Raw genomic sequence first — 23,966 nt, 5'->3', positions numbered from 1 at the left:
GAACCTTGGAGAGGGTGCGTTTGGCAAAGCCATTCATTTATTACATACGGAGCATCCCAGTCCACCCGCTATACGTAAGGTCCGCTCACGGTTGAACGATACGCGCGAAGCTACCTGCCGGGTTTTCGCCCGCGGGACCGGAGCCGGGACCACATCGCCTGGACCATCCACCTGGACCTTCCACCCTACCAGCTACAATCCCCGTGTGAGTGTGTATGTTTGTCTGCGGTCGTAGAGTAAGACTGCTTAAGGCTTACTCTACGACCGTGGGTGAGACGGCCAGCTTATCTTCTTCTTCTTCTTCTGTATATTGCTTTCGTTTCTTCCTTGGTTTCTTTGGTTTTGTAAATAATTAATAAATTACACCTGTTCTTCCTTTACTCTTGTTGGTTCTTTGGCTTCCTCTCATCTGGTCGCTTTAGTCTTTTCCTCATTGAGTACCTGTGGCGCGATTTTGGCCAAATGCTTTATAATCAGGTTAGTCTTTTGTTAACGGCCTGAGTCGTGGCTCGCTTCGCTCGGCGTGTCCATTACAGTCGTGGCTCGGGCGGGGCTCATTTCCTCGCTTACCGGAAAGCGCTGGTAATTAGGTCATAGGAATAATTGGCCTACTACCCTATTCAGCGCTGACCGGAAGTGGCGAGATAGTTCCAGGACTCGGACGGCCAGCTTAAAAGACGAGGGGATTAAACCCCCCTCGGTAAGGGGAGTGCCGAAACCGAGATCCGTAACAATATATTCTCTTGACTGCCACTGGTAACATGTAACCCAGTGCTACCTGCCGCATGGTCAGGTAGTCAGCGACTAAACCAACTACCCTCACTGGCTTGCCAGTGGAGAGGGTGACTGTGACACCCTGCGGGATTAAAGCCAATACCTGCAAAAAGGCAGATGTGCTCCCTTCAAGAGCCAACAGCCATCCAGTAAAGAGATGGTGTCTCCTAAAAAATACCCATCCAATTGTACCGGTTGTATAGTTAGTTGGTTGAGATGGTGTCTCCTAAAAAATACCCATCCAATTGTACTGGTTGTTTAGTTAGTCGGTTGAGGTGGTGTCTCCTAAAAAAATACCCATCCAATTGTACCGGTTGTTTAGTTAGTAGGTTGAGATGGTGTCTCCTAAAAAATACCCATCCAATTGTACCGGTTGTTTAGTTAGTAGGTTGAGGTGGTGTCTCCTAAAAAATACCCATCCAATTGTACCGGTTGTTTAGTTAGTAGGTTGATGGTGTCTCCTAAAAAATACCCATCCAATTGTACCGGTTGTTTAGTAAGTAGGTTGAGATGGTGTCTCCTAAAAAAATACCCATCCAATTGTACCGGTTGTTTAGTTAGTAGGTTGATGGTGTCTCCTAAAAAATACCCATCCAATTGTACCGGTTGTTTAGTTAGTAAGTTGAGGTGGTGTCTCCGAAAAAAATACCCATCCAATTGTACCGGTTGTTTAGTTAGTAGGTTGAGGTGGTGTCTCCTAAAAAATACCCATCCAATTGTACCGGTTGTTTAGTTAGTAGGTTGAGGTGGTGTCTTCTAAAAAATACCCATCCAATTGTACCGGTTGTTTAGCTGGTAGGTTGAGATGGTGTCTCCTAAAAAATACCCATCCCATTGTTCCGGTTGTTTAGTTAGTAGGTTGAGGTGGTGTCTCCTAAAAAATACCCATCCAATTGTACCGGTTGTTTAGTTAGCCGGTTGAGATGGTGTCTCCTAAAAAATACCCATCCAATTGTACCGGTTCTTTAGTTAGTAGGTCGAGGTGGTGTCTCCTAAAAAATACCCATCCAATTGTACCGGTTGTTTAGTTAGTAGGTTGAGGTGGTGTCTCCTAAAAAAATACCCATCCAATTGTACCGGTTGTTTATTTAGTAGGTTGAGATGGTGTCTCCTAAAAAATACCCATCCAATTGTACCGGTTGTTTAGGTAGTAGGTTACTACCCCACTTAGGGTAGTACTACCGTCTTGACATTGGAGCGTTAAAGTGGTGCCCAGAACCACCTTACACACTCCGTGTCAGGATTGTTGGTCTTACTTTCTGTCTCACTCAAACTACAGCAACCGGGCTAGCTTCAATGTCTTTTTCTCACAAACAAACACCATACACTTTTCTTCTCTTTTATTTAAGGCCTGACCTCCATGAGGGCTATATAGTGCATGCCTGGATCCTTCAACGTGAAAACAAACTAACTGATCGTCCTGGTGCTTGGTACTTATAGCGATACCACATTGACCTGACTGACCTGACTATGACCTGACTCCTGACTATGACCTGACTACAACACCCTTTATGCGAGAGCGCATAACCACCCATGAGACGTCATGTAGAGGCCGAGAGGCTACGAGGTCCAGGTTCCGACTCGTTATGGACTCCTGACGTGTTGTTGGTTGACCCCTTCGTATCCAAAGGTCATTTATGTGAAACGTGTAACTACCATGCAGGTAAACTTGTTTATAGTGCAGAAATCGCTGCCCAGATATAGCAAGTAACCTCCAAGAGGATGAGAAAACTTGCTACCCGCAGTCCAGGCAGGTATTTGTAATTTGTTCAGGGTGTCGACGATAACTCACCTACTCTTCGTGAAGGACACTGTGGGATCTTTAACATCACTAACTACCATCTGCAGAGGCAACCCAGCGAATCCCATCACCCAGCAGAATCCATGGTCAGGTCAAACGTACGTGTAGTCGTATAGACCATTCTCACAAGTGGAAACGAGTGCATGTTCCATGACTTTTTGGAGGACAGTGTAAGTTTATAAAGATTGAATCGAATGTACTTCGATGTGTTCGACGTGATTTGTATTCGCGGACGGAATTTCTGATCGCAATGGACGGACAAGAAGACATCCGGTTCAACCAACCATCGTTTCATTGCAAACAGAGACAAACATCTTGTGCTTGGATCTGCAATGTTGACACGCAGCTAAGTTGTTGCTCATTCAGGCCGTGCACGGATCACGCGGGTTCAACAATGGCTCTTCATATGGAAGACATCTGTCAAGTTGAAACGTCGCCTACATCTGGTGCTCACCGCATTCTAATGCAATGTGGGCACTCCGTTTCCGCTTCTTGGTCTGCGAGGCTTTCCTGCCAGAGAGACGTCTCAGCTGTTGTGAGAAAGCTTTGCAGAGAGCGTGGTGCTCATTGTGGTGGCCGTGCGGAGCGATTATGTAAATGTCCTCCAAGTTGAAATTTAAAACTGTCCATGATTACTGACGGGCACCAAGCTCGTACCAACTTACTCATGGTTCACTCGGAGTCAGGTTCACCACGTTAACAAATATAATTTGGTTCAAATTTTTGGTAGATTAGCAAACCTGTACATTTTTGGAATCTTCAGAGCATGGAGAATCCGAAAATCAATGTTGGCATTTGCACAGACACCTGCATGGCCGCCATTTTGGATTTTCAAAATGTCCGCCATAAAATACATATTTTGCGCTATCTCGGCTTCTAGTCAACCTAGAAACTTAATTAAATATGCTAATCCTATGTTTTCTGGGTCAAGGAATCCAATAAAGGCCTCAAAATAGTGCTCAGGATTATAGAAAAGCAACAAACAAAGGTAATTGAAAACCATTGTCTTTATATTTGTGATATAACTGTATTACATAATACATGATATTGCAAGTCCTTTGAAGTTATAGGTATGGGTTTATAAAGCAAGAAAGCAGCCTTGTTAGTATCAGATTGAAGTATAAGTTCTATACACAGGATCTACGAGGTCTATACCGTTCAGGAATATATATGCTTTTACAGATCTTCATCACTGTCCTGTGTCATTTTCACAAACAACTACGCAAATGCCAACATTAATTTTTGGATTCCTCATGCTCTGAATATTACAAAAATGTATAGTTTTGCTAATCTCCAAAAATTTTGAACGAAAAAACATAGTGAACCTGACTATTAGCCGGCTGATGTGCCGATGAACCCTCAACCTTGCTTGTCTTTTCATTTGTTGACAAATAGGGGACGCGTGGAAGAGCAAGGTGACTACAATGACAACAGGGTGGTGGGAAAATGACCAGTTATATAAACATTCAGGTGGAGGAACCAAATGGAAAAGATGAGACGTTTATGTGGTGAGAAAAGATCACAGGTGGGAATTGAAGATGTGAGAGTGTGTTGTAGTTCCATCTTGAAGAGGACAAGAGGACCGAAGCAGTTTCTTGTCAGGATTATACTGGGTGGTTTGCCGTTGCCTTCCCAGCAGTAGTTATAGCAGGAATGTGGAATTTGTTCATGGTGTCGGCGTTAGCTCACCTACTCTTCGCGAAGATCACCATGAGCTCTTTAACGTCCACCAACTAAACCCGACCGACATACATAGCTTAAATAATGATAATCAATGGCTTTCCTGTCCTAGCTCGTATGATTGGCTTCGAGTCAACATCCGAGCTCCTAATACAATCGAGAGTTGTTAAAACAATTAATTAAAGTCCTCTTCACTTGCCCTCGACTCCCAGACACAATCACGACCTTGTAATTAAATTAAAGTTTAGCTAATTCTGTAAAGAACCACCTTTGGAGGCCATTTTTCCCCGCAGAGCAGGGGTTGGCCTTTTTTGGGCACCGTGATCCCCTTTTTTGAAGCAATGTTTTATGGCCGGATGCTTTTCCTGCCGCCAACCCTGTTGGTCGCCTCTTGCAACACACAGTGACCTGGTACTCAATTTGCCGACCTCGGAAGGATGACAGGCTGAATCAACCCCCCTGGCTTTAATTCAACAATCGACCGGGATTTGAACCCAGGATCCCAAGCCGGAACCCTAACCGCTAATAACTCTTTCATGTGGAACCCCGTTTGCAGGACTTATTGCTTTTTCGTACATGTTGGCGTGTTCAACAATATTGTCTGATTCCGGCTGTCCCTCCAAAAAGGTGGGAATACGTGGGGTCGTTAATGTAGTTGTCGTATTAGTATCGAGACTTACCAATATTGTCGGATTACAAAAGCTCAAAGAGGTCACGGTTAAAGTTCGACTGCGAGCCATTCTGCTTCAGCTCTACATCTAATTATATATAGACCATCCCTGCTCTGTAATCACCCGATACTCGTGAGCATGTTTCTATTGCAGGATTCCAAACATGGTATCGATTGTTGCAAAAATTCCAGGTGTTTAGCGCAAGAAACAAGAAACCTATACAAGGGAAACAAGAAAACAGAAAAATGGCATTTCCAGGCCGTCTCACAATAGAGGAAACAGCACTGAGTTTAAACCGCAAGTCAAACGGTCTAGTAAACGGTTCCTCTTTGGGAATATTTCCATCGCGGTACAGACCGAACTGGTGCCAACAAGCAATGCCCTCACCCTTCATCAAAAGGTACACCCCCCGAGAGACGTCCATGGAGCATCACTACCACCCAAAGGGAGCAGCCTGCACCTACAGATCACACAAGACTTTCACAAGTTCGCATGAATAACAGTCTAAGACAGATTTTTTTGCAGCTTAACCAGCAGGAGAAAGAACCTGGTGTTGACTTAGCGGTTAGGGTGCCAGCTTGGGACCCTGGGTTCGAATCCCAGTCAATCACTGAACTAACGCCAGGGGGGTTGACTCACCCTGTCATCCTTCTGAGGTCAGCAAATTGAGTACCTGTACACTGGTAATTCCCTGTGTGTTGCAAGAGGCGACTAACAGGGTTTGTGGCAGGAAGGGCATCCGGCCATAAAACATTGCTTAAAAAAAGGGGACCAAGGTGCTCCAAAAAAGGCGAACCCCCGCTCTGCAGGGAAAAATGGCCTCTAAAGGTGTTTCTCTTTCTATTTTTCTATTTTTCTCTTTCTCTCTCTCTCTCTCTCTCTACCAGCAGGAGAAAATGGTTAGTATAAAACTAGAGGAAAACAACAACAACCCCTAACTTCATGGCAGCAAAAAAAACAAAAAAACCTCAACTGGAAAAAGAAGACAATTCAAAATGTAGGTTTAATATTGTACCGACAATGCAATTGTTTTGCTACAAGAGTAAAAAGCTCTTCATGTACAAAAGTAAAAGCAAACGTTGGACGTCAAGGTCACCAGGACTATTCGCAAAGCAAACTATACACGATGGTTCAACTTCATTTTCACATTGGAGTGATAATCCCTTTAACAGGAGCAACAGCAACCTTCCTCACTTACAGCAAAATAGGATTTAATACCAACTTTGGTCCCACACATATTAAGGGCATCAATATACATATATATATACATACATACATACATACATACATACATACATACATATATACATACATATATACATATATACATACATACATACATACATACACAGGAAAAGGCAAGCAGATGTGTCAAAGGGAAAGGGCAAAGGTTCGTGTAATCGGAAGGCGCAAAGGTTAAAGATAGAGAGTCAAATGTTTTGGGTAAAATACTGTGCGAGGTATCAGGAGCGTGTTATCAACTCTCACATCCAGCGGAGACCGTTGCAAACATTCTCGGAACCGTGCCACAAAGCGGTCTTCGCCTGAGATCATGGTAAAGCCGAAAGAGGTCGACCTGGAGAATTCCAAAGGTTAGAAAATTAATGATAAAACCCGCAAGAGTTTCATTTTCCCTCACTGCACCTATGCAGCGTGAAACCCGGGCGGAAGGCGAGAGAAGCTTATCAGTGCAGGGGCAGCAGTGCGGGTTGGATCCAGGCCATGCTGCAGGAGCAACCAAATCATTAGGTAAACGTTACATTCCCTTTCTTGGAGCAAACCAGGCGATGGGTTTGATTTTCGGCTAAATAATGATGTGCATCAAAACAGTGAGTGACATTACGTCACGGTGAGCTCTCCGTTTGTTCGACGCAAGCGATTCGGAAAATACATGAACACGAGGTTGAGTTCTTTATGGACTCGACGGCGTCATACTAACGCAGAATGGTGTGAGCAGTTGGCAACGAGAGCCCGACAGGACGCAGAACCGACAGCGTCACCTGCCGTTCAAAGGAATGCACTCGATTCCTCCGGCACCTGTTACATTCGATGGAAAAGCGATGATGACGTCCTCACGTGGATTTTGCTGCCGTGGTGCAGTAGTGTCGTAGTGGCGGGGTGGCATGGTGGCGTGGTGGCATGGTGCCGTGGTGCAGTAGTGGCGTGGTGGCATGGTGCCGTGGTGGCATGTTCGCGTGGTGTCGTGGTGCCGTAGTGCCGTGGTGGCATGGTGGCATGTTGGCATGTTGTCGTGGTGGCATGTTGTCGTGGTGGCATGTTGGCATGTTGTCGTGGTGGCATGTTGTCGTGGTGGCATGTTGTCGTGGTGGCATGTTGGCGTGGTGGCATGTTGTCGTGGTGGCATGGTGGCATGTTGTCGTGGTGGCATGTTGTCGTGGTGGCATGTTGGCATGTTGTCGTGGTGGCAGGTTGTCGTGGTGGCATGTTGTCGTGGTGGCATGGTGGCATGTTGTCGTGGTGGCATGTTGTCATGGTGGCATGTTGTCGTGGTGGCATGTTGGCATGGTGGCGTGGTGGCATGGTGTCGTGGTGCCGTAGTGGCATGGTGTCGTGGTGCCGTGGTGGCATGGTGGCATGTTGGTGTGGTGGCATGGTGGCATGTTGGCATGGTGGCGTAGTGGCATGGTGGCATGGTGCCGTGGTGGCGTGGTGCAGTAGTGGCGTGGTGGCATGGTGCCGTGGTGGCATGTTGGTGTGGTGCCGTGGTGGCATGGTGTCGTGGTGCCGTAGTGCCGTGGTGGCATGGTGCCGTGGTGGCGTGGTGGCGTAGTGGCGTGGTGGCATGGTGCTGTGGTGGCGTGGTGCAGTAGTAGCGTGGTGGCATGGTGTCGTGGTGGCATGGTGTCGTGGTGGCATGGTGCCGTGATGCCATGGTGGCATGGTGTTGTGGTGGCATGGTGTTGTGGTGCCGTGGTCGCATGGTGTCGTGGTGCCATGGTGGAATAGTGGCGTGGTGGCATGGTGTTGTGGTGGCATGGTGGCATAGTGGCGTGGTGGCATGGTGGCATGGTGTCGTAGTGGTGTGGTGGCATGGTGTCGTGGTGCCGTCGTGTCATAATGGCGAGGTGTCGTAGTGGCGTCGTTGCATGGTGGCATGGTGTCGTGGTGTCATAGTGGCGAGGTGCTGTGGTGTCGTAGTGGCGTGGTTGCATGGTGTCATGGTGTCGTGGTTCCATGGTGGCGTGGTGGCATGGTGGCGTGGTGGCGTGGTGCCGTGGTGTCATAGTGGCGACGTGGCGTGGTTGCATGGTGGCATGGTGTCGTGGTGCCGTGGTGTCATAGTGGCGAGGTGCCGTGGTGTCGTAGTGGCGTGGTTGCATGGTGGCATGGTGTCGTGGTGCCATGGTGGCGTGGTGTTGTAGTGGCGTTGTGGAATGGTGCCATGGTGGCATGGTGTCGTGGTGGCATGGTGTCATAGTGGCGTGGTGTCATGGTGGCGTGGTGGCATGGTGTGGTGTCGTGGTGGCATGGTGCCGTGGTGGCATGGTGTGGTGGTGGGGTGCCGTGGTGGTGTGGTGGCATGGTGAGGTGGTGGTGTGGTGGCATGGTGTGGTGGCATGGTGGGGTGTGGTGCCATGGTGTGGTGGCGTGGTGCCATGGTGTGGTGGCATGGTGGCGTGGTGCCGTGGTGGCATAGTGGTGTGGTGCCGTGGTGGTGTGGTGCCATGGTGTCGTGGTGGTGTGGTGCCGTGGTGGTGTGGTGGCATGGTCGTGTGTTGTCGTGGTGGCATGGTGGTGTGGTGCCGTGGTGGCGTAGTGGTGTGGTGCCGTGGCGTAGTGGTGTGGTGTCATGGTGTCGTGGTGGTGTGGTGTCGTGGTGGCATGGTGGTGTGTTGTCGTGGTGTCGTGGTGGTGTGGTGGCATGGTGGCATGGTCTGCGACCGTGGTGAAATTCAGAGAACTGTCACCGATCTGAAATAGTCATTCGAAGCAGAATGTGATGCGCAGCGAAAAACTAGTTCCACGAACGATCCGACGGAAGCAAGACGTGGTGAACATTCTAGGCAAATCATAACATGTAGTTAAGTTCTGAACCAACTGTTGGAATAAATTTCGCCAAAATATAAGCACGAGCAGCTGAATAGCACAAAGCTCCACTAGGAAAGGCACACGTCGGTAAATCTTGGAGCAATAAGTACGTTTGTCATCACATGACGCTCCACAGAGTGATGACAGAATAAGGCACGACATGGAAATTCTAATGGCACAAGGAATAGTCCGGCTTGAGCTTATTTTAGTCGCTGTTCACCAGAGACGTGCTTCGCGGTCCCCACGGAGAGTTCATCTTCCTTTTCGTAAATATACTGATATGACCTCGTGTCAACACTGGGACAAGGACAATGTGCACTGCGGCTAATGGAATGAGAAGAACGACGTTTGCCTTGTCAGTCTGTCCGTGCTCGGATCAAGGCAAATTCCACGTCGACCTTCTGCGCGTTCGTTTCAAAATTCTTACGTCGGTCGTTGATAACGGACGTGAAAGGTGGGCAGAGACGAAGAGAGCGAAGGAACGGAGAACAGTTCGGAGATGATCCGAAACACGGAGCAACTGTTAATAAAAAGCAGATGGAGCAAGGCAAAGGCCGAGAGCAGCAGGTGAGTTGGTTTGTAGTTGGATATCTGGAATGTCAGGAGCCAGCATCCTGTGGGCACCAGTCTGTATCAGGGTAGAGAATGCAGTGCAGAGATAAAAACCTACACGGAGTGGGGCGGGTGGACGGAAAGAAGGTCGTATAAATAGAGCGTATTTCACAAAGACAGAGCAATGGACAATACAACCTCTCTTCAGATGATCACGAGTTATGAAGAGCCATCAAATTATACAAAATGGTCATTTCAATTCCCAATCTAAGTACCGGGGCTAACACGCTCGTGCTTTTCCACCTGCACTTAGAGACCTACAACAAAGAGGTGCATACATTTGGCAGCATAATGGGCACCAAGGATTTGTAAGACTTGTTATCCAACCCTGCAATGCCACCAATAGAGGCCGCTCTACTGAAGTGGTCTCACAACTGAGATATCTGTGCATCGTGTAAATGTCAAACCGAATAAAATAGCAATACAATGGTTTTCTCCCAAAGTTGGTTTTAATCTCCTAATGTAGGTATAACAAAGCCTTCCCAGGGCCTACGTCTCCGTCTTGTTCATTTATTGATTACTTATTTAAACTTTACGCTTGTTGGCTGTGAGATATTATAAGCACAAAAGGATTGGAGAGAACTACTGGCCCTGTGGCATTCTAATCTGAGCCACTGGCTGTTGGTGAAGGGAACCGAGGTCGAAATACCTGGGGGTTGGGGAGGGGGCAGCAGGTAAATAAAAATTAAAAAAAACCCCAACATTCCACAAGCATCAAATGCTTCGGCTAATTCCCTTGAAAGACAAACACAATCTACATTAAAAATACATTTCTTTGGCTTTTATCGAAGATTCACAATTCACATTCTAAGTTACTGTTTATTATTGTCAGTTTTAACCAACACTTACAATGTCCCTACAAGATGCGATCTTAAAAGATTATTTTTTTTTGTATACAAGAACGAGGCTCGTGTAAGAGCTAACATTAATCACAAAAACACAAACTGACACATAAAACATATGATAAAGGGAGCGGGAGAACAAGATGGAGAGAGAGGGACATCGGGAGATCTGTGGGAGGGAGAGGGCTTGGGGGAGGAGGCGTGGGAAGATGTGGCGATTTGGAATTAAAGGGAGGCAAATTTAAGTCAGATAACTGAAAACTATTATATTCATATAGAGTAGTAGTAGTTGTTAAATTTCTTGTAAAACTGAGTCAAGTGGTCCTGTAACCAACAAACCATTTCCTTTACAGCTGGTGGGAAATGGGAATTACGCAAAAATAGAACCAACTGGAACAGCACTCGGCAAAGCGCATACTCCGCCAGGCTGAACAGTTTATGTTTTGCATCCACTGATAGGCCGGATCTGGATTCGGACCTGAACCGAAATCTAATCGGCTTGTTCTTGTCACCAAACAAACTCGTCCACCAAGTTTAGTCATAACACGTCCATAACTTATTTGGGTATCATGCTATACGTATGTCGGTTTTAGCCCTATCTCTCGATGGTGAAGAATCACTTAAAATTTAAATAATTCTCGTATCCGAATCCAGATTCAGATCTTCACCAAAGTCGAATCAATAAGTCATTGTCACACGCACAACCTGTCCACAAAGTTTCGTCCAAATCTGTCCACAACTTTTTGAGATATCCCACTATGTATCGTTTTTGGCCCGATCTCCCAATGGTGAAGAATCACTTTAACATTCTAGTAGCCGGATCCGAATCCGGATCTTCACCAAAATCGAATCGTTTCGTCCTTGTCACATACGCTACATCGCTGCCAAATTTCATCCGAATCCGTCAACAAATTTTTGAGATATTTTGTTCACAGACAGGCAGACAGACAGACAGGGGTGAAAACATAACCTCCGTTCACCTTCGGTGGCGGAGGTAACAAACACCTAAGGTCTGATTTACAGGCAAGTGGTGCAGAAATTTGCTTCATGTTTCTTGTTAAATTGTATACTCTAAATGTTTTGCAATTTCAGCAATTCACTCGCACATTTACTGTTTAATTGAGAACAAACCGCAAGGCCTCCTTGGAGGACCATGCTCCGGAATGGCGAACGTGGCGTCGATGTGCAATCTTCAAATCTCTATTCTTCTACTGTATCGTTGTAGAGCACATTGCCCCGGTGTTCCATTTGGGAATTTCATTCAACCCAAGGTACTGTGTCGTTTTCTCGTTTCGAGCCTCGTTTCTCATTGTGACGACCGCTTTGTGCGACCGGTGTTGATAAAACTTGTACGGAGCTAAGTTTCCGAGGCATCGGTCGCAAGTCCTGTATGTAACACCGAAATCTGCCTTTAAAAAAGATTGGCACAGTTCCGCACAACAAGAGGAGATGGAAATAAAAACTGCACAAAAGGGAAATGATCAAAGCAAGTTGCAATTTTACGGTGAGTTTACGCATCACACGGACGAGGAAACAAAGTGAGAATAGTGTCAATTTGTTTTACACCGTGCCCTCTCCCTTCCATAGATCTCCCGATGTCCATGTTATCTACTGTTGTGCTTGTGTGCTTCCCTCTCTCTCCATATCGTTTCCCCCTCCTTTATTGGTTTATGTGTCCGTATATGTTTTTTGTGTTTTTTTTGTGCTAATGTGTGTTTAATGTGCTAGCTCTTACATGAGCCTCGATCTTGCATACAAAAACAAAAATAATTAATAAAAGCTAATGACGAAGGAAACAATCTGACCAAAGCGAGTTATCGACACGACATACTCCGTGCAATGTCAGCGCACCGGGCGTCGCTCACCGGGAAGGATCCTGTTCCACTGGGAAGACTCCACTGAGGTTTATGACGTTGCGCTTGTTTTCAAATGTGCCGTAGCTCAAGGTGACCTAACAGCAATGGTTATTGCACAAACAGACACAGGCACGTTAGAATTATCCACATTCAAAAATACACGCGCCTTTCACTATGAGTCAGCAGATGGATTTATCCGGTTACAGGGCAAAGCACGTGCCGGTTCACAGTCGCAAAAGAGTCCATCACTCTGCCCAATGTTCCATCACGCATTGAAAAGGTATGCATTACAACTATTGCACACGGAGCCGTGCATTACCGCGATGCAACGAGCCATTGTACCCATCAGCGAGAGTGGGGGAAATGTTATGAGCGAGTGCTCGGGCAGATTGAATAACCGAGGCAAGGTGCCGACTCGGCTCCAGACCAGCGGACTCGGTGGCTTGGTCGACGCAACAATCGGGGCTTGCCGATTTACTATGGAGATAAGGGGCTGCAACTCATTGGTGCACAAAATGGATAAAACGCAGTCTGCTTAGCCTTCTCATTTTGTCCGTCGTATTAATAACGTGCATTCCCCATGTGCCTAAAGTTTGAAACCCATGTCCTACTGTCTTTCTTTAATTTACCAGGCTCCGGTTTTGTAATTTGTTCAGGGTGCCGGCGATAGCTCGCCTTCTCTTCGCAACCGACACCGTGGAGTCTTTAAAGTCCACCAAATCTGAGGGATGCCACAAACACCTTGATGAACTAGAACGGCACTCAGTAGAGAGCAAACCTCCGCCTGGTTGGCCATATCACTCAATGGTGAAGAATCACTTAAAATATTCTACTACACTAGCTGGATCCGGATCCAGATCTTCACCAAAATTGAAGATTCTTCCTTGTCACACACACAACCTGTCTAACAAGTTTCGTCCAAATCCATCCATAACTTTTTGAGAGATCCCGCTATGTATCGTTTTTGGCTCTATCTCTCAATGGTGAAGAATCACTTAAAAATTAAATAATTCTCATATCCAAATCCATATTCAGATCTTCACCAAAATCGAATCTATTTGTCCTTGTCAGACACCCAACCGGTCCACCACGTTTCGTCCAAATCCGTCCACAACTTTTTGAGATATCCCGCTATGTATCGTTGGCCCTATCTCCCAATCGTGACGAATCACTAAAAAAATTCTAGTAGCCGGATCCGAATCCGGATCTTCACCAAAATCTATTCGTTTCGTTCTTGTCACATATGCTACATCTCTGCCAAATTTCGTCCGAATCCGTCCACAACTTTGAGATATTTTGTTCACAAACAAACAAACAGACAGACAGACAAACAGACGGGTGAAAACATAACCTCCATAACCTCCACATGACCTCCACCTCCACCGACATAACAGACGGGTAACCACCTTTGGTCGCCGAGGTAATCACGCTGCCTCTGAAACGCCAGGTTGACAGTTTCTAACTGCAGCAGGATTCAAACCCAGGCAAGACGGTTGAGAGATGAGTGTGCGTACCTCCAGGTAATCCTGCCAGCCCTATGTCTACATTGATTTGATTACATTAATTATTATTATTATTATCAACTGTTTTACATAAAATGTACAACTTTCTACTTCAGCCTTGATCGGTACAAGGGAAAATACATGCATAGCTGGAGTTCACGAAGTCATTGGTGCATGCAACCCGCATTTATACCAGCAGAGGGTGATACGAGGCATGGTATCTTGGTGAATTTCAGTACAAAGCTGCGTACCATAACCCCTGACTGGACAAAAATAATTGGAAAAACTGAGCACCAGAATCGCCTATTATTCCTCAAATAAATAGATCCAAGTGAACACAACAACCCACTGTGGGTCAAATCCTTGCCTCATCATGCAACATCAAATATAGAATATGGGATACTTGCTATCGACGTGTCAAGTACTTGTTCTTTACATATGGACAATGATGTTGTGGTGTAAAACTGACAGGCCACTAGTTCTTCCCTTAAGGTCAATTTTTCATAACAGGAAACCTCAGAGGTAGGGGAGGGTAAGAGGGGTTCGAGAGAGGAGGGGGGGTCTGGGTGCGGGGTGAACCCTCGCCCATGGTAGGAAACCCCTACTAGTTACGCTTGCTTTGAGCTGTAACTAGTAGGGGTTCGATTCCCGATCCCCCTATGACCTGTCACCCTTGTGTTCTGTCAATGTGTCAATGTTCTTCTTCATATTGTGAAGCTTCCGCTTCCGGTCCGGTCTGGAGAGGACGCTGGCGTTATTTGTTCGCCGCTTCTCCGACTGGGTCATTGTATATAGTCTGCTTTTCTGGTGGTCGTGGTGGCTTTTTGGCCGTTGGGTCTGCCCTCTGCTCGGTCCCGGCTCTGCTCCTGGCTCCGCCTGCCCGGCTCTTCCACTGTTTCCTCAGGCCCGCTTCCGTTGTTTGTGGCCGTGGCTGTTTGCCGCTGCGGTCTTGGTTTGCTTGATTAGCGGCTGCGGTCGTTTGCCGCTGCGGCCTTTGCTGTCTTGATTAGCGGCTGCGGTCGTTTGCCGCTGCGGCAAGGCCTACTCGTCCTCCTCAACATTGGCCTCTTACTCGTCCCTTCGCTCCCGCCTGGCATGGCTCTAAGGTACTCCGCCGCAAGGCTTCTTCTGCTCAATACTCACCACCCCATCATGCATCTCTGCAATCAAATCCCACGGACTCCTGCGACGACCCAGATACATTCATAGAGGCTCCGGTCGTAAGTTTGTTTATTTACAAACAGGTCACTTCATTCCCGTACTCTGGTCGGCTCAGCACAGTGAAGGTCTTAACTCCCACTCATCGTCCCAGTGCACCTGGTCACAGCAACGCACAGCACCTCCTGTCTGCAAACCCTGGCTAAATCACCTGAGTTCATCCCCACCGTACAAAGCAACATCAAGCTCACCCTGTTCAATACCCGGTCCCTCAACAACAAAAGCCTCATCCTGAACGACTACATTCTGGAAAATAAACTGGACTTTTTCTGTCTCACTGAAACCTGGCAACAACCTCTGGACTACTTCTCACTCAACCTCACTACACCCAATGGATATTCTTACATCAATAAACCACGCTCGGAGGGCCGAGGTGGTGGAATTGCCGTAATTCACCAACAGGACATAAAGACCAGCCTCATCTCCATCTCATCTGCTCCATAATTTGAACACCTGGCTTTTAAACTCTCTGGTCACACACAGTCAGTCATGGCTGTCGTCTACCGCCCTCCCAAACCACACCCATCATTCCTGTCTGACGTCTCCTACTTTCTGACCCAGCTCTGTTCCCTCTCCCCCTCAATCCTCCTCCTCGGTGATTTCAATATCCACATGGACTCCACAATAACCACTGACTTCACTGATTTACTCACCTGCTTTAACCTCACTCAACATGTCAACTTTCCTACCCATAACCGTGGGCACATTCTGGACCTTGTCTGCTCTACTGGATTAATTTTGCACCATCTCTCTGGCTCCGACCTCACCATCTCTGACCACTTAGCCATCACTATGACCATCAACATCCCACCCCAGCACCAAGGCATTATCGCACTATCAATTTCCGTAAGCTAAACGCTCTTTCACCTACCTCATTCTCATCCACCCTCTCTGAAAAAATGTCCACTTCTCCCTTTGTTGACCTCCACACCCCTTCTGACCTCACTGACGACTACAACCACACTCTCTCCTCCTGCCTTGACCAGCTTGCACCCGTGAAAACCAAAACAGTTTCTTTCACCCATTCTGCTCCCTGGTTTACCCCTGAACTCCGCCTGATGAAAACTCGTGCTCGCCAACTTGAAAGACTCCGCAATAAAACAGGTCTCACAATTCACTCCCAAGCCTACAAGGACCACCTACAACACTACAAAGATGCCCTCTCCCGCGCCCGCTCCGCCTACTACTCTCAAATTATCCACTCTGGCTCTGGAAACACAAAAGCACTCTTCTCGACAATAAACAAACTCCTCAGCCCCCTGGACACCACCACCCAGTCATTCACAGTAGACAACTGCATCTCCTTCCTTTCATTCTTCCAACGCAAAATTGACAACATCTACAGCAGCTTAACCACCACCGCACCTGCTCCCCCTCAAACCACCTGCCCCCCCTTATCCTGCCAACCCCCGTCTCAGTTCTCCCCAGTCTCCCCTACTGACCTCTCTGAACTCCTCATAGGAATGAAAACTGCCACCTGCACTTTTGACCCCATCCCCTCCAGCTTTCTCAAGGCCTCCCTTCCTGCTCTCTCTCCACTTATCACTGCAACAATAAACTCCTCCCTGTCTACAGGCATCATCCCACCATCCCTCAAAATTGCTGCTGTTACCCCCATTCTGAAAAAACCTGGACTCAACCCTGACACCCTAAACAACTTCAGACCCATCTCCAACCTACCCTTTCTGTCAAAAGTTTTGGAACGCGCTGTAGCCACTCAACTTAAACATCACCTCTCTGCCAATAACCTGTATGAAACATTCCAATCCGGATTCCGCTCCAACCACAGTACAGAAACTGCTCTCCTCAAAATCACCAACGACCTTCTCTCCTCTGACGCTGGCAACCTCAACATTCTCATCCTTCTCGACCTCAGCGCCGCCTTTGACACCATCAATCACACCATCCTCCTCACCCGACTTGAAACCACCTTTAACATTACCGGCACTGCCCTCTCTTGGATCAAATCATACCTCTCCGACAGACGCCAGTTCATCTCCATCAATAACTGCAAATCCCCCACTGCTCCCCTCCCCCAAGGTTCAGTTCTTGGCCCCCTCCTCTTCACCCTGTACCTGACCCCCCCTTGGTCACTTAATCCGCCGTCATGGTCTCCAATTCCACTGCTTCGCGGATGACATCCAGCTTTTCATCTCCACCAAGTCCATCTCCACCGCCACCCACTCTATCCTGACAAACTGCATCACTGAAATAAAATCCTGGCTTCAAATCAACTTCCTAAAACTTAACTATGATAAATCTGAAATAATCATCATTGGCCCAAAAACGCTCACCAAATCCACCCATAACTTTGCCCTCAACATCGACGGTTTCCCAGTATCCACCTCCCCTCACATCCGGAATCTTGGCATCATCTTTGACCAAACCCTCTCCTTCGACAAATACACTAAACAGATCACAAAGACAGCCTTCTTTCACCTGAAAAACATCGCCCGTCTCAGTCCATCCCTCTCCTCCACGGCTGCAGAAACCCTCATCCACGCCTTCATCACCTCCCGTCTGGACTACTGCAACAGCCTCCTCTTTGGTTCACCCTCAATAATCATCAATAAACTCCAATACATTCAGAACTCCGCTGCCCGTCTACTCACCCATTCCCGGACCCGTGACCACATCACCCCCGTCCTTTACAAGCTTCACTGGCTCCCCATCCCCCAGAGAATCCAGTACAAAATCCTCCTCTTGAGCTACAAAGCCCTCCATAACCTGGCACCATCCTACCTGACTGACCTCCTCTCCAGACACACTCCCACCCGCAACCTCCGCTCTGCTGGTACCAACCTCCTGACCCCCCCCCCCCATGCGGACCAAATTCAGATCCTGGGGGGACAGGGCCTTCTCCATCGCTGCTCCCACCCTCTGGAACTCACTACCTCACACCATCAGAGACTCCTCCTCACTCACAACATTCAAAACATCACTCAAGACCCACCTGTTCAACACTGCATTCAACATTTAACCCACAGCATTTAACCCCTGACTATCTCTTCTCCTTCTCCTTCCTTTTGCTTTGATTATTTACCTGTTGATTTTTGTCTTTTTGCACTTGTTTTTTTGTACTCTGTCAAAGCACCTTTGGGCTTCTTGAAAAGCGCTATATAAAATAAATGTATTATTATTATTATTATTACTAGGACGTGCCCGTACGTGGGTGCCCGTACGTGCGTGCAAAAAAACATGCGTGCAAACAACAAAAAAAAACTTTGAAACCACGTGGCAGTAACGACCACAGAACCCCCCCCTCTATTTACATGAAATGGTTTGGTCCATTCGCAACGACCACAGAACCCCCCCCCCCTCTATTTACATGAAATGGTTTGGTCCATTCGCATAGCCAAAGCGAACGGCGAACGGCTAAATCGCCATAGCTCGGTAACTACTTCTCCGATTAATATGAAACCTTGAAAAGGCACATCCTCGGGTCCCCAGCAATATACCTGGCAAGTTTAAAGTATATCGGACCCGTGGTTGTCGAGAAACAGCGGTCACAGACACACAGACATACACACAGACATACAGAGATTACTGGAATTATAGATAGACTAGGACGTGCCCGTACGTGGGTGCCCGTACGTGCGTGCAAAAAAACATGCGTGCAAACAACAACAACAAAAAAAAACTTTGAAACCACGTGGCAGTAACGACCACAGAACCCCCCCCCTCTATTTACATGAAATGGTTTGGTCCATTCGCAAAGCCAAAGCGAACGGCGAACGGCTAAATCGCCATAGCTCGGTAACTACTTGTCCGATTAATATGAAACCTTGAAAAGGCACATCCTCGGGTCCCCAGCAATATACCTGGCAAGTTTCAAGTATATCGGACCCGTGGTTGTCGAGAAACAGCGGTCACAGACACACAGACATACACACAGACATACAGAGATTACTGGAATTATAGATAGATTATTATTATAATGAGCACGATGTCCTTTGACTTGGACATTATTTAAAAATTCCTGCCCTAACTTTCAGGGCCAATGCCTCTCGTATGGTGATGGTGGTTATTTGGTTGCTCACCAAAAAAAGGATGCCATTGATCCATGAAATTGTCCATTTCATCAAGATTAAAATCGACGATCTTGATCAAGGCTCAGGTTAATAAGATGAAAAGTGACGATTTTTCAGATGAAAATTGACGATTTTAGAAGTTTAACCTTGAGTTGACCTTTGACCTTTTGACCTCAAAAGTAGTTGGTTTTCCAATTCAGTGAGGCGCTCTGCAAAGGCTGTTAAATTTTCAAGTCAATCGGATGAAAAGTGACAATTTTTCAGATGACAAAAGTCTGGGGGATCACGTTCGTTTGACGATATTTGGGCCATTATCAATTATTTTTGACAATGGGCCAAATATCAAAAAAAAAAAATGATACACTTTGAAACTGTATTTGACGCTGATCAACTCGTTTCACCTGCAGATGAGTCTGATCGAGCTGATCGATGAGTGCCTCTGGCTGTGCTCAAAGTGGCATGACGAGATGGTGGAGTGGGGTTAGGACAGCCCGATTTACCGATTGTTAACACGATTGTGGAAGACACGAGCAATCCCTGCGAGGATAGAATTCCGTCACCAAACCATCTAGGTCACTGGTGGAACAGTCAATATACTCCTTAAAGCTTGGTGTCACTTTCGATGCTGTTACACAACACCCCCTCTCCTTCTCAATCCCCATCCCTCCACTTTCCAACCACCACTTCCTCCTCACATTCTTCTGTCCTATTCCTTCTTCCTCACGCTCCGCTATCCACATCACTGCTATTGCGTGTTTTTTGCCTCACACTTTGAATTCCTTTGTACTGATATGACAGTACCGACAGTGACTTCACATGCTATTTTCCACTGCCATTGCATGTCTTATAGCTGTATCTCTAATGCAATTTCTGCTCTATTACAAGCCTTGACAAAAGTCTTGTTCCCACTTCAACACATTATAATACGAGTTCCCTTTCATCGACGCAGGAGGAGGCCATTAGCATCGTTGCCAACATTGACAGAAGAAAAAGCGGTAGGTTGGAAAGGATCCGCGGTGCGAGTAAGCGAAGTGACTGAGTGTGGGGGTCTGGGAGGGGAGTAGAAGGTCTGGGCGGGTAAGAGGGGTTCGAGAGAGGGGGGGGGGTCTGGGTGCGGGGTGAACCCTCGCCCCTGGTAGGAAAATTTTATAATTTTAACTTTAAAGTTGTACATTGTAAGACACTCTTTTATGCAAAATTAAAGCAGACTAATCATGTTATCCTGATAAATCTATGCCCGAAGGCCGCCAGAAACCTGGTCACAACATGAAAATCGATCAAAACTTTGGTGAGACATGTTTTTTGCAAAAGCGGTATTTTCGCTTTTATTGGGCAATATTCCTGAGCGTCAAGCAAGAAAGCAGCACATACCATTTTTTAAGTCTTTGGTATGACTCGGCCAGGGTTCGAATCGCCGACTTTCGAAACTCAGAGCGGACACTCCAACCATTACACCACCAGTCTAGTGTAATTAACATATCAACAAATTAATCTAATAAGCCAACAACTCAAACAAACAAACAAGAAGACGTCATGCAGAACACGATACATGGAAAATCCACTCCACCCCCCTTCCACCCCTGAAAAAAGGTTGCAATTGATCCAGCAAATTGTCCATTTCATCAAGATTAAAATTGACGATCTTGATGAAAGCCCGGATCAATAGGATGAAAAGTGATGATTTTTTAGATGAAAATTGATGATTTTAGAAGTTTGATCTAGAGTTGCCCTTTGACATTTGACCTCAAAAATAGTTGGATTCCCTATTTAGTGACTCGATGTGCAAATGCTCTTCTATTATCAAGTCAATCGGATGAAAATTCATGTTTTTTCAGATGAAAATTTATGATTTTGTAAGTTTGACCTTGAGTTGACCTTTGACCTCAAAAATAGTTGGTTTCCCAATTTATTGACTCAATGTGCAAATGCTGTTAAATTTTCAAGTCATTCGGATGAAAATTGAGGTTTTTCAGATTTAAAAAATTATTATTTTGGAAATTTGACCTTGAGTTGACCTGACCTTTTTACGTCAAAAATAGTTGGTTTTCCAATTTAGTGACTCAATAAACAAATACTGTTCAATTTTCAAGTCAATCGGATAAAAAATGGCAATTTTAGGAATTACCTCCAGATGACCATTGACCTTTGACCTCAATATCAATAGGCTTCTCATTTTTGCCGACCTCTACAACTTGGTGAAGTTTCATGATGATTGGTTTAGGTTTAGAATTGTGACCTGTAGGCGAGTGACAAACAGACAAAGAAGAACACGTCATTCAGAGCATGATACTTGCAAAATCCACCCCTCCCCCCGACACCCCCCCCCCAAAAAAAAAGGATGCCATTGATCCATCAAACTTCATCAAGATTAAAGTTGACGATCTTGATCAAAGCTCAGGTTAATAGGATGAAAAGTGATGATTTTTCAGATGAAAATTGATGATTTTAGAAGTTTCACCTTGAGTTGACCTTTGACCTTTTAACCTCAAAAATAGTTGGTTTCCCAATTCAGTGAGGCGCAATGCAAATGCTGTTACACACTCAAGTTAATCGAATGAAAATTCATGATTTTTCAGATGAAAATTCATGATTTTGGAAGTTGACCTTGAGTTGACCTTTGACCTTTTGACCGAAAAACGAGTTGGTTTTCCAATTCCGTGAGGCACTATGCCAATATGTTAATTTTCAATTCAATCTGATGAAAAGTGACAATCGCTGGGTACCTTGAAAATGTCTATATACAGTGCATTCAGAAAGTATTCAGACCCCTTCACTTTTTCACATTTTGTTATGTTGCAGCCTTATGCTGAAATTGTTTAAATTCATTTTTTTCCTCATCAATCCACACTCAATACCCCATAATGACAAAGAGAAAACAGGATTTTAGAAAGTTTTGCAAATTTATTAAAAAGAAAAAACTGAAATATCACATTGACATAAGTATTCAGACCCTTCGCTATGACACTTGAAATTTAGCTAAGGTGCCTCCCATTTCTCTTGATCATCTTTGAGATGTTTCTACACCTTGATTGTAGTCCACCTGTGGTAAATTCAATTGATTGGACATGATTTGGAAAGGCACACACCTGTCTATATAAGGTCTCACAGCTGACAATGCATATCAGAGTAAAAACCAAGCCATGAGGTCGAAAGAACTGCCTGCAGAGCTCAGAGACAGGATTGTGTCGAGGCACAGATCTGGGGAAGCCTACAAAAAAAATCTCTGCTGCATTGAAGGTTCCCAAGAGCGCAGTGGCCTCCATAATTATTAAATGGAAGAAGTTTGGAACAACCAGGACTCTTCCTATAGCTGGCCACCCGGCCAAACTGAGCAATCGGGGGAGAAGGGCCTTGGTAAGAGAGGTGACCAAGAACCCGATGGTCACTCTGGCTGAGCTCCAGAGATCCTGTGTGGAGATGGGAGAAACTTCCAGAAGGACAACCATCACTGCAATACTCCACCGATCTGGGCTTTACGGCAGAGTGGCCAGACGGAGGCCTCTCCTCAGTGAAAGACACATGAAAGCCCGCTTGGAGTTTGCTAAAAAGCACCTAAAGGACTCTCAGACTGTGAGAAACAAGATTCTGTGGTCTGATGAAACCAAGATTGAACTGTTTGGCCTCGATTCTAAGCGTCATGTCTGGAGGAAACCAGGCACCGCTCATCACCTGCCCAATACCATCCCAACGGTGAAGCATGGTGGTGGCAGCATCATGCTGTGGGGGTGTTTTCAGCATCAGGGACTAGTCAGGGTTGAGGGAACAATGAACGGAGCAATGTGCAGAGATATCCTTAATGAAAACCTGAAACAGAGCGCTCAGGACCTCAGACTAGGCCGAAGTTTCACCTTCCAACAGGACAATGACCCGAAGCGCAAGCCAAGACAACGCAGGAGTGGCTTAGGGACAACTCTGTGAAGGTCCTTGAGTGGCCCAGCCAGAGCCCTGACTTCAACCGAATCGAGCATCTCTGGAGAGACCTGAAAATGGCTGTCCACCAACGGTCCCCATCCAACCTGACAGAGCTTGAGAGGATCTGCAGAGAAGAATGGCAGAAAATCCCCAAATCCAGGTGTGCAAAGCTTGTCACGTCATACCCAAGAAGACTCGAGGCTGTAATCGCTGCCAAAGGTGCTTCAACTGAGTACTGAGTTAAGCATCTGAATACTTATGTCAATGTGATATTTCAGTTTTTTATTTTTAATAAATTTGCAAAACTTTCTAAAATCCTGTTTTCTCTTTGTCATGATGGGGGTATTGAGTGCAGATTGATGAGGGAAAAAATGAATTTAAACGATTTCAGCATAAGGCTGCAACATAACAAAAAGTGAAAAAAGTGAAGGGGTCTGAATACTTTCTGAATGCACTGTAGACAACACGAGTGTATGGTCATGTGCAAGTCTTGTTTGAATATCCAGAATGCATAAACATTGTCGCTGATACCCTTAGCAAAAATAAATAAATCATGTTTAATCAAAACTAAAATAGTCAATTTGGTGTCTGTCTGTCTTTATGAACATGATACATTCGGTTTTCACTTTTCCAATCTGAACCAAACTTGACACGGTGACTCCAAGGGTCACACGACGGAAGTTATAGCGACTTAATTTCACTTCTTCCCCAAGGGGATTTCCGCCTTGGGCGAATTCCGTGTTAAGGTGTACATATCCATGTTAAGGTGTATATCCGTGTTAAGATAGATTATCGTGGCATTTTTGCAAGGCCACTTCTAATAACAAAAGTAACAAGAAAGAGCAATCAGAGATTGCAGACCCTCACCAGAACTTGCTTGGTGTGGTGTATTTTGTGTGGCAAATAAATGTAAGGATTTATTAAATGAAAGGTCATTGATGATTCATTGTCATTGTCATTCAAAGGTCATTGATTGCAAATGAAAGTTCTAAATAGTCTAGTTTTAAATGTGTAAAG

General features: G+C 46.0%; 1 protein-coding gene across 1 annotated transcript in view; it reads right to left on the bottom strand.

The window, feature by feature from the left end:
• Window positions 1-5,910: 5,910 nt before the first annotated feature.
• LOC137423369 (beta-1,3-N-acetylglucosaminyltransferase radical fringe) overlaps window positions 5,911-23,966 on the bottom strand; it is a 131,420-nt gene continuing 113,364 nt past the window's right edge. The window contains exons 7-8 of the mRNA XM_068110444.2: window positions 12,296-12,381; window positions 5,911-9,642 (exon numbers count right to left, since the gene is read on the bottom strand). Coding sequence (XP_067966545.1) covers window positions 9,576-9,642; window positions 12,296-12,381 — 153 coding nt within the window. The 3' untranslated portion in view covers window positions 5,911-9,575. The remainder of the gene's footprint in view (window positions 9,643-12,295; window positions 12,382-23,966) is intronic.

This window comes from Myxine glutinosa, chromosome 3 (assembly GCF_964187855.1).
Source record: "Myxine glutinosa chromosome 3, kmMyxGlut1.1, whole genome shotgun sequence".
In the NCBI taxonomy this organism is placed as follows: Eukaryota; Metazoa; Chordata; class Myxini; order Myxiniformes; family Myxinidae; genus Myxine; species Myxine glutinosa.
This window is presented reverse-complemented; position numbering and strand designations above follow the sequence as displayed.